A 16,373-nucleotide genomic window follows, 5' to 3' on the forward strand; every position below is an offset into this window, starting at 1 on the left:
GTAGTCTGTCTCCCACGGCTTCAACGACGCCTCGTCGAACTCCATGTCGCTGAACACGAACACCCTCCTCACCATCTTCTCCGGGGGCAAATTGCCGCTGACCGCGATGTGGAGGAGATGTCGAACACCGCCCTGGAAGTCGGTGTTCATCATCAAGTTCATGCAACGGATGAAGTTGGTCTTCTCCAACAGAGTTTCTCCGGAGATCACGTGTAGCTGAGGATTCTTGCGACCCGGTGGTGCCATGGATCGTCGCTGAGCTCGGAGATGAGGAGACCGAGCGCGACACACACGTCCATGGGGAGCCCCTCCACGCTTCCCGACACGTCGCAGACGGCGATGCTGTTGCTGAGCTTGCCGAGCGCCCGCAGGTCGGCGATCATCCGCTGCCACTGCAGGTTGGCGACGCCGTCGGTGCCGATGGACGCCAGGATCTCGTGGGGGAGCAGGCCGCCCGCCGCAATCTTCGCTTTGCCAGCCTCGACGTCGGCGAGGTAGAGCTTGAAGCGCTCGGCGTCGTGCTTGAGGAAGAGGTCCTTGTAGTTCTTCGTGGCCACGGAGGCCACGCGCTTGTACACCACGTCCCCCCACGCCTTCGCCGAGACGAAGATCTCGGGGACCTCGAGGGCGCGGCGCAGGGGCGCGACCGCCTTTTGGAGGCGATCGCGCACGCGGTAGGCGTAGTACTCGTCTTCCAAGTCCTCGGGGAGGTCGGGCGCCGAGCCCTTGGGGAAGAGGCGGCGCGCGATGGCTTCGCACATGAGCGTCGAGCGGTCGTAGCAGCTTCCCAACGACGGGCACCACTTCGCGGCAAGCGAGAGCTCGTTGACCTTGCCGTCGGCGAGCTTCTGCATGTCCTCGGCGAGGAGCTTGGCGAACAGGTCCGCCGTGCAGTCGTGCAGGAGCCGGTAGTTCGTGTCACGGGAGTATCTGTCGACGGCTCTCGCCGCGGCCTCCGCGCGCTTCCTCCTGCGCTCGACGGCGGCGTCGGCCGAGGTCTTCCGGTCGCGCTCGTTGGCGGCGGCGATGCGCGCCTCCCTCGTCTCGGCGCAGCGCGGCGCGTTCCCCTTGCGCCGGGGCGCGCGCGCCCGGCGGTTGTGGACGAAGCGACGGCTGCCATCGCGGGCCCGGATGACGAAGCCTCCCAGGGCGGCAGGGCGGCAAGGCGGGCCTTCTTCCCGGGGGTCCTCGTCGAGACGCCGCCGATGATGATGCGGTGCGGGGAGGTCCTTGAGGTAGCCGAACTCCGCGACGGGGCCCGCGTTGAGGGCGAGCGTGGCGGGGTGGCAGCCGTGCATCCAGAGCGCGGCGAGTTGTTCTCCGTGCGCGCCTTCTTCGGCGGTGCCGGCTTGTTGAAGCTGGCGTCCATCATGTCAAGGAACGCGTCGCCGGTCGTGGGCACGGCAGCGGCCGCATTCGCCGCCGCCTCCGCGGCGCGCGCAGCCGCGGCGCGGAGGCTCTCCGCTGGTGGGCCGAGGAGGGTGTAGGACACGGCCTTCCGGCACGCCGCCGTCGCCATTGGGTTGCAGCTAGGGTTTGGGCTACGGTTTTTGGGAGATTTTCCTCTTCGTCGATAACGATGCGCGTGATTTGGGGATGATCTGGCATGCGGCGACAGGGGATGAGTTCATTTTAAAGGGTCGGGTGAGGCGGTGGCTTGAGGGCCAAGTCGGTATGTCGGTGCTACGAACCGACTCTATCGTTCCGGGCATGTTATTTGCTCTCCATAATTGGTGAGTTCTTTTTTTTTTGAAACTACTCAAATTGATGAGTTCTGACTGAACACAAATTGCAATATGAGGGTCTATTTCATCAATGTTTGAGGATTTCTGGACGTGCAATATTGTAGCCGTTCTATTCATCGGAATGTCTTGCTTGCGCTTGCACAAGATTTGATGGAACTGAATGTATATCACTTTGCAGCAATTGACACTGGTGGCTGGTGGGTGCCGGCGCCAACTCAAAGGGCAAGCTCAGTTCACAGCTGAGTCGTTTCAAATTTTGAATTCAAATCTCCTGATACTTCGAACATTATTATATCCTAGCAATGGTCTTATGGATAGTTCAGAATGCGCACAATACTGCAATGTTTTATTAAAAAAGGTACCTATGAGGCTATGACAAGGTTCGGAACGTAAAAAGTCAAACGATCAACGGGATGGATCACATGGAAGAATAAGGCACTCCCTTCTTCCAAAACGTTTGTCACCATTTACTTTTGAACATGATGTTGGGCCATCATCCTATTAAAATAATATGCAATATCAATTTTTTTTTGTTATGGCTCGTTTGGTCATCAAATGTACATTAAACACGTCTTATATTTTTGCATATTTGCACTAAAAATTTAATAAGAGGAATGGTTGAACTTCATGATCAAAAGACAAATATTTAAGACGCATGAAGTACATAATATCTCGGGCAAAAGGTGGATTAATTTTTCCATATGTATATCTCTTAATTTTGAGAACTCTCCAACAGCAATCAAAGCCCGTAGGTCCATGTCTAGTGTGTGTGCATACTTCCTCTTACTAGAAAAGGACCAATACAAAAAAGGTATTGTTGTTACAAATATTTATATAAGCCGTGAAGCCTAATTTTGAGCGTACTACCAAATTCTCGAGAATCATGCATCTTTCTTCATAAAAAATTAAATTTTACAAAAAAGTACTAAAATTATTTTCGTTACAAATATTTGTACATGTTGTGAAGCTTAATTTTGAGAGAAAATTATCAGGAACAGTTTTTTTATACAGTACATTTCACTTTAGATTTTGTAGTAATCACGTTTATTGCAGTGTGATTCTGAAACATTATGCTAACAAATATACTCCCTCTGCTCAGATATATACAATTATATTCACATGCCAAAACACTTTCACAGTACTGATTCTGTAGCTATATATATGATGAAAAAAATAATTGGGTCAAAGTCTAAATGTAAGACTGAACCAAAACAAAATATGTCTTTATTTTCGAAGGGACATCAGAAACTCCCCCAACAAAGTAATTACAAAACAAATTCAAAACGGGGAGCAAGAAATATTAGGCATAAGCAATTATGGCAGTACGGCAGAACGAAAATATGCAACTTTGCAAGGATGCATACTGACAATAGACGAGGAATACGTGAATGCACAACGCTCGCTGTCTAAAGTTTGCAGCAAAAAATCTTTCAAAAAAAAAAAGTTTGCAGCAAAAGTGCAAAACAGAGACCAGATCAAATTAATTGAAATTTCGAATTGACATAGAGAAAATAAGTACTACCACGAAATCAACAGAAACTTAAGTTCATTCCATTCCCAAACAGTCCAAATTTTCTCCAATTCTATTATATGACTGACACAAAAGACAAGAAACGCAAGCTAGAAAATAGGGGATTCAGTTCCATCCTGTGAGGCAGCACAAGTTCTTACGACATCATAAGCGAGAAAGCAAACCAGATTTCCGAACTTAGCTACCCTTCAGCCGATCAATCAAAGACGGCAAGCTTCTCGTACTCGGGCCATGAGATGGCCTTATCCATGACTTCCCTCGGCGTCGGGATCTTGTCTGGCACGACCTCCTCGCCATCAAGGAACAGCTTAATCATGTTCTTGGAGTAGCCGCTCACCAGGGCCACCCCCTTCTGCTCCGAGGTCACCGGCACGGACCGCGAGTCGCGCAGGTTCCAGAACACTATATCCGGGATCGCCTCGCCGTACCCAGCCTTTGTGAACTTCCTTGTGATCGCCTCGTAGTCTGTCTCCCACGGATTCGAGGACGCCTGGTCGAACTCCATGTCGCTGAACACGAACACCTTCTTCACCATCCGCTCTGGGGGCAGCTTGCCGGCGACGGCAACGCTGAGGAGCTTGTCGAACACTGCCTGGAAGTTGGTGTTATAGCCCCACTTCATTTGACGGATGAAGTCTGTCTTCTCCCAGAGGGTATCGCCAGTGACCCGATGTATCTGAGGCTGGGCGGTGAAGGTGATGACACGGTGGTGCCACGGCTCTTCGCAGAGCTCGGAGATGAGGAGGCCGAGCGCGACGCACACGTCCATCGGCTGGCCATGCATGCTGTCCGACACGTCGCACACGGCGATGCAGTTGTTGAGCTTGCCGAGTCCCCGAAGATCGGAGACCATGCGCTCCCACTGCAGCGCGGCGACCTCGTCGCCGACTGATTCCACGATCTCGTGGGGGAGAAGGGCGCCCGCCGCGATCTTCACCTTGCCCGACTTCACGTCGGCGAGGTAGAGCCCGAAGCGCTCGGCGTCGTGCTTGAGGAAGAGGTCCTTGTAGTTCTTCATGGCCACGGAGGCCACGCGCTTGTACACCACGTCCCCCCACGCCTTCGCCGAGACGAAGATCTCGGGGACCTCGAGGGCGCGGCGCAGGGGCGCGACCGCCTTTTGGAGGCGATCGCGCACGCGGTAGGCGTAGTACTCGTCTTCCAAGTCCTCGGAGAGGTCGGGCGCCGAGCCCTTGGGGAAGAGGCGGCGCGCGATGGCTTCGCACATGAGCGTCGAGCGGTCGTAGCAGCTTCCCAACGACGGGCACCACTTCGCGGCAAGCGAGAGCTCGTTGGCCTTGCCGTCGGCGAGCTTCTGCATGTCCTCGGCGAGGAGCTTGGCGAACAGGTCCGCCGTGCAGTCGTGCAGGAGCCGGTAGTTCGGGTCACGGGCGTATCTGTTGACCGCTCTCGCCGCGGCCTCCGCGCGCTTCCTCCTGCGCTCGACGGCGGCGTCGGCCGAGGTCTTCCCGGTCGCGCTCGTTGGCGGCGGCGATGCGCGCCTCCCTCGTCTCGGCGCAGCGCGGCGCGTTCCGCCGTTCCTGGCGGTGGTGGACGAAGCGACGGCTCCCATCGCGGGCCCGGATGACGAAGCCTCCCAGGGCGGCAAGGCGGGCCTTCTTCCCGGGGGTCCTCGTCGAGACGCTGCCGTGGATGATGCGGTGTAGGATCTCGGAGAGGTCCTTGAGGTAGCCGAACTCCGCGACGGGGCCCGCGTTGAGGGCGAGCGTGGCGGGGTGGCAGCCGTGCATCCAGAGCGCGGCGGCGTAGAAGCCCTCGCGGTCGGACTTGCCGGTGCCGCGCACGCCGCGGAGGTTGCAGGTGAGGCGGAGCGCGGTGACCGGCTCGGCGGACCACGCGTTGGCGAGGAGGGAGGTGACGGACGACGCCGGGGTGCCAGGGACGACGTGGAAGAAGAAGTCGAGGCAGGGGTCACCGGAGGACACGAACGTCGGCGACGCGTTCTCCGTGCGGGTCTTCGCCGGCTGCGGCTTGGGCGCCTTGTTGTAGTTGGCGTCGAGGAGGTCCAGGAACTTGTCGCCGGTCGCGGGCGCGGCCGCCTTCGCCGCGACGCGGAGGCTCTCCGCTGGTGGGCCGAGGAGGGTGTAGGACACGGCTCGCCGGCACGCTGCTGCTGCAGCCGCCGCCATAGGTTTCCGGGTAGGGTTTGGGCTTGGGTTTCGGGGGATTTTCGTCGATCGAAGGAATGGGAAGAGATTGTGTGGGGGCGAACGGCGCGGATGATGAGCGCGAAAAGAGGGAGAGCTATATAAAGCCAGGGGTGAGGCAATTGCTTGCAGCTTGCGTGAGGGCGAAGTCGGCGCACTAACTGACCTCGAGGCTATCGCTTCCGGAAATGCTATATGGAGTAATTAACTAAGGGGGTGTTTGGATAGCATGTGCTAAATTTTAGCACCTGTCACATCGGATGTTTGGACACTAATTAGGAGTATTAAACATAGTCTAATTACAAAACTAATTGCACAACCCCTAGGCTAAATCGCGAGACGAATCTATTAAGCCTAATTAATCCATCATTAGCGAATGGTTACTGTAGCACCACATTGTCAAATCATGGACTAATTAGGCTTAATAGATTCGTCTCGCGATTTAGCCTAGGGGTTGTGCAATTAGTTTTGTAATTAGGCTATGTTTAATACTCCTAATTAGTATCTAAACATCCGATGTGACATGTGCTAAAATTTAGCACATGCCTCCCAAACACCCCCTAAATTAAATAGAAAATGTCAAGGGTATTTGAAAATTGCTTCGATCCCTAGACGAAAATTTTGAAAATTGCTCCCTAAGTGGAAAAATGCAAAACCATATGTACACGTGATCACAGTGTAGGCGTCGCATAAGATAGATAGCGTCTTGCATGAAATGTTTATCACTTTTACCGTTTTACGCCAACTGACATTACTGGTGCGCCGGTGCCGAACTTTGTAAGGCATATTCAATTTACAACGCTGAAGCATTTCAAATTTAAAATAGAACATCATCCAAAATGGATAATTCGGAACGATGCTTCATTGCATGTAAGTTCAAACATCTCATCATAGTTTACAGGATTGGTAATTCTAAATAATCTGCTAAACTAAAACAAAGATACACGATTATCTCAGGAAGAGAGCAGAATGTCATTGAACTGATCAAGTCCACCTATTTTTCATGTGTCTCTCTCTGTTACAAAACTTGCTGCTAACAGCAACTACAGTTCTTGTATACATTTAATCATTTATCTTTGGCTACTACATTTTATACATTTTATTACAGTGAGATGCCGCAACATTATGCGACCACCTATAAAGTCCTAAGACAACAAAAGATGATGGTACACGTATGTACAGCGAACTTATTGTTCGATTGCTGTCTATGATCAATGAGGTCAGCACGATCAGCAGATCTTCTATCAGTCAAGTATTAGAATCAGTGGCTCCTGGGCAGAGCATGACATGCTTTGTCATGGAAAGCAGAGACTGTCTGACTGACCTGAAGCCTGAACACATCCTAGTCGATCCTGCATCAACCTAAAAACTTCAGCAGAAACTACCTGAGGATTGTTTCATCTCAGATTCCTTGGAACCATTCAGCTTGCTCTGGAGTACAGATCGTTGCTGTTCTTTAGCTCCTTGTGCTAAAGAAAGCCCATGCGCAAGCCATTTCTGTATCACAATTTATACTTGGCTCTGGCATATCAACGGCGTAATCATCTGGAGGCTAGTCCATCAGCACCGTACTTTCAGAATGTTGCATGTACAGAGGTTCCCCTGTTATGCTAGTTGAAGAAGTATGTCGAATTCAGAACTTCCCTCACATCAAAGTTCCCTTGTGGCGGACAGGGTGGAAATTCTAGTGTAGGAAACGACGTCTGAAACTCCTCCAGCAACTGAATCATAAACACATTCAAAACGCAGAAAACAAAAATTAGGCACACATAATCATCGGTGCTGCAGTTGAAGAATAAAGAAAGTATTTAAGGTTCTGCGGAGAGCATAGTTCTAATGGCATACATTTTCAAGAATTGGCATGCTGTAAAGCTCCACAAATTGTTCTCTCAAGATCTGATTCATTTGATCAACATCACATGCATGCACCCAAAATGAGTCATGCACCCCTGCATCCAAAGTAGGTTAACAAAAAGCAGCATTAATAACAAAATTAAACAGCAAACACAGAATGTAGACAAGGAAATGCAAGCCTGTTTCCACTTCATACAGGAAAACAGATGCACATATGAGCTCATAAGACAAAATTCATATGCACACAACACATATGAGAATAGGATATGGTCCCTCAAATCAGCATTTGAAAGACTCAACATAAGAATTTTCTATTGGTCATTTGGCAATCCAGCACCGCCCAAAATAAGAAATTTGCATACTAAATTTACATCAAATAAATAATTAATGGTGAAAGACTTCAGGGCTGTCAGGTTTCTAAAACCAAAGCTAGACCTAAAAGATTGAGCATGATTGTAGTTTCAAGACTTGATGCTAACAGAAATCTAACAGGCATTAAGGAAAAAAAACAATTCCATATGAGATGGAGGGTGCGAAGGTGATTTAGGGCAATAGGGCCTAAACTGGTTTCACCAGTTTTTGTTGGTTGTAAGAATCATGCTCCCACTCACTCCTAAATTCTCATACTCCCTCCATCACACATTAAGTGCATTTCTAGAGTTCAGCGTGAAAACCAAGGCAGCTGTTAAAATGACGCTGCTGGCCCTATAAGAAATTCGCTGATGCTGGCTTCGGTGACCGCACCACCCTGTGCTGCAGCTCCATGCAGAGGCGGAAGGATTTCTGGAAGCATCATCAATTTTTTTTTAACACAGGTTGATGACGGACGAGGGGTTGAGAATCGTCCAGAGTCCGGATGGAGGTTACACAAGTCAATCTTTTTTCCTGTGAGCCGGTCCACCTGGTAGCCTAGTACCTTGGATCTCGTACCTATGTGTGTAAATATTTTGGGACAAATTTTAAATTGTAGAGGTGCAAATATTTTGGGACGGAAGGAGTAACTAATAAGGTCCTCCAGGAAATCCTTCCCATGCCACATGATATGTGATATTGCTCAATATATGTGTGCAATACAAAACAGTCTATGCCAATAAGAAACGAACCTGCAAAATCAAGACCAGCCTCCTTGCAAGCAATTGCCGTCATCATCATATGTGAACTATCCAGGGAGTGCACAAAATTCGGTGGAAAAGCTGCCTTTTGCCGTTGGACTGCAATCTGAAAATTATGACATTTAAATTAGCTATGAGAACTGCAAACAAACAGAAAGAAGGTCTAAAAATAGCTTATCTTACCGCATCACCCTCACGCCGTAAAGCCAGACATTGCAAGGAAGTTCGTATCTGTATGATAGGTGAAGCAAATAGTGTTCAAAAAACGAAAATGTATTGACTAAAGGGGTAGCTGTGGTTGAAGGGAAAAAGAAGTTAAATCAAGTGTATCTGAATCTGAACCTGGTCAAACTATAATAACATCAAACCATGCAATATTTAATCAGGTTGTTCATAAGATCTTAGAAAGAAATGGAACGAATACAAGGGGGTAGTGATCATGCTGCATGCTTGGTGCCAGCACTAGCTGCCATAAGTCCCCAACATAGGACTCAAACTGCTTTCCACAGCAAGCCAAAACTAGAGGAATAGACAGGGATAGTTTATATTTTATAAATAGAAATAAAGCAAACGTTATGACAAAACTACATGGAAATCATATTTCCATGTAAAATCATGTTATTTTTCTAGATTTGTTTCTCAACACATGTAAAATCATGTTCACTCAGATTATCAAGGTCCAGGGAAGCATGATGAATCATGCTGTTGCAAAAATCTAGTTAATGCAAACAAAGAAAAAGAAGATTGATAACTGACCATATAGTTCTTATATTTCTTGTAGGGCTGAACAACTGGAAGACCAACAGGACTTGTCCACTTGACTGGTTGGTTTTTTGAAGCAATCATCTATAAGGAATTGAGAGCGATCATCAATGCCTCAATTACCAAAAATGATTACATGCAGGGTTCGCAAAGTGCCACAAGTGTGAGAGAATGGATGTATACGTCAACACATTTTATATAATTCAAGTAGAATCACTTCATAGGAGAAAAGTTGGAAGTGGGAGTATACCTTTGCACAATCACCCAACCAGGCCATTATACCACGAGCAGATTGGAACATTTGTCCCAGTGCATCCAAAGTAACCTTCATTAGAAATTCAAAAGTCACAGTATATCCTCCTCCCTCTAAAGTAATCAGTATGAAATCACAAATACGCCAGAATATGCTAAACACTAGTAAATCACTTACCCTAGTAGCATAGCACGATACATCGTACAGCAATTTGTCATCTGTTATCAGCCCTTTCTCTTGAAGTCTCTTTGTAATTTGCTGACGAGCACCAATGTATGTAACACCATAGACTGATGTCATGACTGTCTGCTTAACAAGCTTCCTATCCACCTGTAAGCTACCAATGCTCAAGTCCTCAACTGTTTGTTTGATGATATGGAGTGTTCAAGAATATTTCTTAGAATTTAGAAACATAGAGGTAGGTTAGAGAGAAGGCTAACCTGATCAACTAAAACTCTTGCTAATGAAGCGTTCGGATTAGTAGCAGGATCCTTCATTGAATCTTCACGCACAACATCCAGTACCCTTCAGTCAATTTTGCCCACAACTGTTATTAATCCACACCCTCAAGAGTAATTCTAGCACTAGGATAATATATTATGATATCAATCATCTATATTCTATAAACTACAGAGTTAATCATCTGATTTATTAGAAGGTACATACTTGACAAGTTGGATTTCTCAGACACATTCTATTTTGGTAATTTACCAAGTACAGAGGCAAATTACTTGACTTTTGTGTATATAAAAATAATACTCAATTACAGATGCTACTTCACTTTTAAGAAGCCAAATATGTAAATTCAGGTATTCCTTTCTTTTACACAATTCACCAGAATTTTAACAAAGGAGGATTTTCGGGACCTGATCTTTAGAAAGGTAAGTTCGTGTGAACTTCAAGATGTAAACAATGTTCACTTCTGCACGTGGATTATATTTACGAACAGTTTAGTGTAAATAAAATACGATGAAAGACAGTAATTTAAATACATTCAGCACAGAATTGAAATAAGAACAAACAAGTTGCAAGCAAGAAGGTTTCAAGTTTTCAACTACATGAACTATGAACCAAATAGACCTTGTGTCTTCATCTCCATATAAACATTCAAAGGACATCAAGAACCAATAGCTAGGCACAATTAACAAGCAACCATCCTGGACTGTAGAACTAGCAAGAAGAAACCCACCTAGCAGCGATTTCGGAGTAGATATCTGCAGGTTTCTCTCCCGGAACAAGGTTGACAACAACTGCGCCCATCTATAGCAGAGCATAAATTAGTGTTAACAATAAATTATCCAGCTGGGTAACTGCACTCTAAAATTTCATGAAAAAAACAAGTAAATGAGAGCTCTGCAAGTTGAGGACTTGAGGTTACAAAGGAACAATACAGAAAGTGTTCTCTATTTAGTTGCAGATAGTAAGAACTAAGATATGACCATACTTGGGAAATGGTTTGACATACTTCAAGTTAGTTGCAGATAGTAAGAACTAAGATATGACCATACTTGGGAAATGGTTTGACATACTTCAAGGGTGGCTCTAGCATATCAACAGCATCAACCATGTACATATGAGTATTTTAAGGCAATCAACATGCTTATAAACCAGATGATGACCATAATTTTCACAAACTTAGTGCTCTCGCTTAAACAATGCATGAAGAAATCAGGTTATTCGCTGTGTTCAAGAATTTCTTAGAGATAACAGAAGATTCCAATGGAATGTAACTATCTACAGCTAAAAATATAGTGAAATTATAAGTTAAGTCATTTTTATTCCTATGATTATCAGAACGCTGTAAAAGGGTAATCAGACATATGACAACAGATAAGCACAAAGTGCTAATTCTACTCTAATCACATCATGAGGTGCATAAAAAGGCTAAAGGATGAAAGAAACTCAAAAAGTGTGACAGAGCACAACACTTACGTAGTCCCTCCCAAGAGCGGCATAGTGTTGTAAACCATTGCATGAACCGTCCTGATAAGGAAAACAATGGTAGCCAACAATTAGTAATTTCATGGAAATGCAGGCTATGCAGAATGCTAACTTGCTAAGAGCATCATCAAATACCCCTTTAGTAGAATTAAGTGTGCTCCAATTGATTAACCAAACTCTCAACATAAAAAGATGTTGAAAATGTCATATGCTAACGATATAAAGCAACTGACTTTGAAATACAAAGCATATCAGTGATGTGCCAGGTAGGCATATGAAATTAATTGTAAATTAATAAACTAGGGTATTCTTCTATTTGTCTACATCATAAGTAATTAATTAATACCGGAATCCACAAAAGTGTGCACCTCGTTCTCATTGAAGCAAAGGAAAATTATATAGTGCTAGACTAGTCCAAGGATATTAAGCACAAATCAATACCTGATGAATAGGCAGGTGAGAGACAGCACGGTAAGGTGATGAACTTTTTAAGGCATCAGATAGATCCATGCATGCAGCTAAACACTGAAAAGGATCCTCAGCATTAGTCCACCAGCGGTTTCCATCAACAGGATTTGCTGCTGAATCAAATATATCAAGCAGTTGGTTCTCCACAAATGCCAGCTTGCCCTCATGAGAAAGCTTTTCAACACCTCCACCATATTTGTTAGCCAAATGTATCTTCAACCAGCATAATCCAGACTTTCCTAGTGGCCGCCCTTCCGCATACTCTAGAACACCTCGGCATAGATCTGAACCTAGGTGACTCAAATGTGGGTGCATAGGGTATGCACGACCACGAAAATCCAAATTATGAGGGTAATAAAATCCATCCTCCTCTCTCATTTTACGAGCAACCTGTTTACAAAAAAGGAACAAATATAGCTCCAGCAATGCTACATATGAATTACACTAAAGTGTCTCAAAAAAATATGAATGGTGATTATTTATATTGCGTACCGAGAGTTTAAGTTCGGTATCACATCGCTCAGCATGCAATTCACGGTTTGTTTTCTTTGCCTTCTTTAAACTCCACTTCCATTTCTGCATTTCATCTGGGTCCTCTGATTCTGGTCGTTCAGGTAGAGGAATCTGTAAACAAAAGATAATAAATAGAAAGAATGTTCAAAAAGGGATGTGGAAGAGAATATGAACGGATTGAGAAAGAAAACCAGCCCTGCAAATGCTAATCAAATGCAGTCACTCACATTTGCCTTGTCAACCAGCCCGGCAATGCCTCCACCTCGACTCCAAATAGTCTCAACAACATCATGAACTCTTCGATTGACCCTCCATTTAGTACTCCCGAGGATATCTAACGCCTGGCAACAAGCTAATACTTTAGGGCTGATATCTCACTCAATCACCAGAAATTAAGCAGGCATGAAAAAGTAATGGTCCAAGGCCCAAGGGATATCATCATGTGAAGCATTGTGTGTATTTGTAGCCCTAGGAAAATGATTTTAGCTTTTGAACAAAACGAATATAATTTGATAAAGATTACTATAATTATCATGGTTTATTGTGCCTGCCATCATCAGGCTAATATTCAGTAGAGCAACATAGAACCCACGTGAAGGACAACATTAAGAAATATAAATGCATGCTGTGACATAGATGGGTGGCCAGCAAACCTCAAATACTTTTTGTAGCTGTTTCCTAGGAACACTCTTAATGGCATCCTTTTGGTCCTTTACACCATGTGTACGCATAATGTATGAGGGAAGAAAAAGGTGGCCACCTTTATCATAACTGCAACAAAATACAGTTGACATGGTTCAAATCCCTAGCGACAAGATACAGTAAGTTCTAGAAATCAATCCAATTATGAATTGCTCTGATGTTACAAGGAGCTTGCTGGAAAGGTCCAAAGCATGAACACCAACATACCCCTTCCATTTTTTTGGAGGTACCAGCATAGGAAGGTAGGGTATATCAACATGTCTAGCCTGCAAGGAATGTGAATTTAAATAATCATGTCATTTCCTTACATAAACAAAACAATTGTCAAGCAGAAAAAGGAAATTTGTAATTTGTTGTCCCCATATTTTGAAGCTTGAGACAACATTAAGCCCACAGAAAAGGTGAGCTGAACAGAATTATTTCCAATAAGTCTTTTGTTTTTCATGACCAAAAAGTCTATTTGGGATCAGAAAAACAGACATGGTTAGAAGTGCAAAATAAACTTACAGTGCTTTCAAACCCTTCATGCACAAGATGGTCACATTCTATCACCCAATGTTTCTTCTTTAGCCTCCTGCAGGTTCAAGAGAAATGTCATAGAATCATCATCATACATCCACAAATACATGCCTAAGCAAGCAGAGGGTGATGATGTACATGCTAGTGCAACCACACAGTGTGCAGCACAATTGTAAAGAAAAAGCATAGACCTACCCATTTTCTATTATAGGCTGTCGCAGTACATGCCTAAATGCAGGGCGAATATCTGGAGAGCTATCTGGTGTTTGATCAGCTGGTGGTTGAACAAATGCTGAATCCAGTAGTAATTCAATCAGACGACTTCCCAACTGTAGACATGAAATGAGTATTAGAGTATGAGTGAAAAGGCTTGGGTTTCTTTGTGCGCCGTGCAGAAAACAAACCTTCACTTGGGCTTCAGTGCCCCATTCCTCCAATTCCAACTCCTGCTGAACCAGCTTCTGCGCTTCAGTCATCTTCCGCCTCCTAACTAAAGTCTTAACACGTTTCCGGCATTTTGCTTGCTCCATCTCCAATGCTTGATCATTTTCACCTTGATCCTTCTTCTTCCTACTTTTCTGAAAGAATGACTGGACTTTGAACTGTAAAGAAAGGAAAGGGAAAAATAGCTTTCAGTGGACTGTCAAATGAATTTCCACTAGGGAAAACACAAATAGGAATTAGGATGAATGGGAAAGCAAGGAAAGAAAAATTAGTATTAAGTTACTTCCAAATGATGTAACCAAACTTCACTACTTTACCAAAAGTACGGAAGCTAAACTCTAGTGCACAAGGTTGGAAGTGCACAATGATGTAACCAAACTTCACTACTTTACCTGACTCCACAAGAAGACAAATTCTAAATCACACTTTAATAGTTCCAAAGTTTTAACTCTCCAAACCTTTCTCATGTACAGACACCTGTACGCATACACCAGCTACCGCACAATTTCAAGTAGGCTAAATTGCGATCCTCATTCAGTGATCAAATTACAGGATACCAGGCATGGATGCATGTTATGATGGATAATGTAGGTCAATTTCAGATCATGGTCACATCACCGCACAGTTCTAAGGTTATATAATTTAGGTTGCACGTCTTACTTGCATAATGCCCTCATCAGTTCCTCTACCTCCAATTAGCTATCCAAGCTTGATTAACCCTCTCATTTGACTTGTCAAATCAAAAATGGAACCGTAAGCCTATCAGATGGAATCCTGCCCCACTACCCGCAAACATGGCAAGCTGCCTACTGTCAAATTCTCTTTAAGACTACAAATCATCAATCAAAGATAATGTTTCAGACAATCATAAGTCCCACATTGCTGTCCATGAGCAGCCCAACAGTCCTCAAAATGGTCTAGTATTGCTCCTAGGCTCCTTATTATATTATATAAAAAAACGTAATGGTAAACAAGCGACTCACCTCACGCTCAACAGCCTCGCCGATGCAGTGCGCGGCCTGGACAACGCGGACGCTGCCGGTGCCGTCCTTGCTGGACATGAGCAGGCCCATCATCTTGTGCATGACTATGACGGCGATCTTGTCGGCGGGTAGCAGGAGCAGGTACTTGGCGTAGACGTGCTTGACCCGCTTCCGGCGCTGCACGTCCTGGTCCCTGGCGATGGCGTCGCGCAGGGGCTCGAACCATCCGACGAAGAGCGACTTGACGTAGGGCAGCGCGGGCGCGAGCCTGCGGTCGAGCATCTCCCGCTCGATCTCGCGGTACTCCTCGGCGGCCCGGGCCCAGGCCTCCGTCTCCGCCTTCACCTGCCGCTGCCGCAGCCGCCGGTGCTGCGCCCTCCGCGCCCGCTCCCGCTGCCTCTCCACCTCGGCGTGCCTCTCCAGCTCCAGCTCCAGTTCTAGCTCCAGCCCCGCCGCCAGCTCCTCCGCCTCCTCGCCCCGCGCGGGGATCTGGTGGTGGTAGGTGTCGGCTGGGGAGTTGAGGAACGCGAAGAGGTCGAGCCAGTGGAAGTCGTCGGTGGCGGGGGGCGGGAGCGGCGGGAGGTCGAGCGCGCCCACCGAGGGGACTATCCTGACGGCGGGGGGCGGCGGCGCCACGGCCGCCATGGGCGGCGGCGGCGAGAGGCGGCGGAGCAGCGCCCGCGGCGGCGGCGAGAGGCGGCGGAGCAGCGCCCGCGGCGGCGGCACGCACGCGGAGAACGGGTAGAGGAGGAGCGGCATGCGCCTCGGGCTCCGGCTCCAATGGCGAGGCTCGGATGGTAGGATTGTATTGGGGGTGGTGGGGGGAGAAGGGAAAGGGTAGTGGTGGTAGCTGGGAGGAGGGGAGGAGGAGAAACCTCGGTAGAACCTTGGGGAGCCGGAGACGACGAGCGAGGCGGAGGCGATAAGGGGGGAAGGGAAATATCGGAGGTAGGAGACCGTTTGGGCAGACCAAGGCCGTTGGATCGCCTTCGCGGGGTCGTATCGGACGGTGAGGGTCCGTGTCAACTCAGCTGGCGCCAGTCTGGGCCATTCCGATAACCAGCTCTCCTCCTGTTTGTTTGTGAAGCTAATACAGTTTGTTAATGGAAGTTTAGCTTATATTACAAGTAGATTATACGGTTTCCAATCTGGATTTGAGATAGAGAAGAACATGCACGCTCCCAGCGGTGTGTTGCTGTGACGATGGACCATTTCTCTGAATTTTGTAAAGCCTTGCATGTTACTGGCGAACTCTGAGCACAGTTTAAGCTCCAGCATTGACTTCTGAAATCGTAGCATATAAGGGCAAGTCTAATAGGCAACATTTGTTGCTCAACACACCTTAAGCTTATGCTTAAAAAAACATGTACCTGCAGCA

General features: G+C 46.7%; 3 protein-coding genes across 3 annotated transcripts; all 3 read right to left on the reverse strand.

Moving 5' to 3' along the window:
- Positions 1 to 206: 206 nt before the first annotated feature.
- On the reverse strand, positions 207 to 1,298 carry LOC101754603. Its single transcript, XM_022826124.1, has one exon. The coding sequence runs from the start codon at positions 1,296 to 1,298 to the stop codon at positions 207 to 209; it is 1,092 nt and encodes a 363-aa protein (XP_022681859.1).
- Positions 1,299 to 3,472: 2,174 nt separating this feature from the next.
- LOC101755015 lies at positions 3,473 to 5,426 on the reverse strand. The gene is made up of 2 exons (XM_022826125.1): positions 4,756 to 5,426; positions 3,473 to 4,712 (listed from the first exon to the last, which is right to left on the reverse strand). Exons 1-2 carry the CDS (start codon positions 5,424 to 5,426, stop codon positions 3,473 to 3,475), a joined length of 1,911 nt encoding a protein of 636 aa, XP_022681860.1.
- Positions 5,427 to 6,284: 858 nt separating this feature from the next.
- Positions 6,285 to 15,951, reverse strand: LOC101772692 (DNA-directed RNA polymerase 3, chloroplastic). Its single transcript, XM_004965650.4, has 19 exons — positions 14,996 to 15,951; positions 13,973 to 14,170; positions 13,764 to 13,897; positions 13,557 to 13,623; positions 13,257 to 13,315; positions 13,001 to 13,118; positions 12,575 to 12,688; positions 12,327 to 12,458; positions 11,808 to 12,224; positions 11,358 to 11,408; positions 10,615 to 10,685; positions 9,866 to 9,950; positions 9,603 to 9,755; positions 9,423 to 9,497; positions 9,167 to 9,256; positions 8,594 to 8,641; positions 8,402 to 8,516; positions 7,290 to 7,393; positions 6,285 to 7,165 (listed from the first exon to the last, which is right to left on the reverse strand). The coding sequence occupies exons 1-19, from the start codon at positions 15,752 to 15,754 to the stop codon at positions 7,055 to 7,057; spliced, it is 2,901 nt and encodes a 966-aa protein (XP_004965707.1). The 5' UTR covers positions 15,755 to 15,951; the 3' UTR covers positions 6,285 to 7,054.
- Between the last annotated feature and the right edge of the window lie 422 nt (positions 15,952 to 16,373).

Source organism: Setaria italica, chromosome IV (genome assembly GCF_000263155.2).
Source record: "Setaria italica strain Yugu1 chromosome IV, Setaria_italica_v2.0, whole genome shotgun sequence".
Lineage (NCBI taxonomy): Eukaryota > Viridiplantae > Streptophyta > Magnoliopsida > Poales > Poaceae > Setaria > Setaria italica.

What these genes read in the sequence shown, in the direction of transcription:
- LOC101772692 (XM_004965650.4), bottom strand. Translation starts at nt 15,754, where the DNA reads ATGCCGCTCCTCCTCTACCCGTTCTCCGCGTGCGTGCCGCCGCCGCGG. An exon ending in CTCACCTGCCTATTCATCAG is followed by an intron (nt 11,409 to 11,807) that starts GTATTGATTTGT and finishes TTTCCTTATCAG; the next exon opens with GACGGTTCATGCAATGGTTT. An exon ending in TACGGCGTGAGGGTGATGCG is followed by an intron (nt 8,517 to 8,593) that starts GTAAGATAAGCT and finishes CATAATTTTCAG; the next exon opens with ATTGCAGTCCAACGGCAAAA.
- LOC101755015 (XM_022826125.1), bottom strand. Translation starts at nt 5,426, where the DNA reads ATGGCGGCGGCTGCAGCAGCAGCGTGCCGGCGAGCCGTGTCCTACACC. An exon ending in CGCATCGCCGCCGCCAACGA is followed by an intron (nt 4,713 to 4,755) that starts GCGCGACCGGGA and finishes CGTCGAGCGCAG; the next exon opens with GAGGAAGCGCGCGGAGGCCG.
- LOC101754603 (XM_022826124.1), bottom strand. Translation starts at nt 1,298, where the DNA reads ATGCACGGCTGCCACCCCGCCACGCTCGCCCTCAACGCGGGCCCCGTC.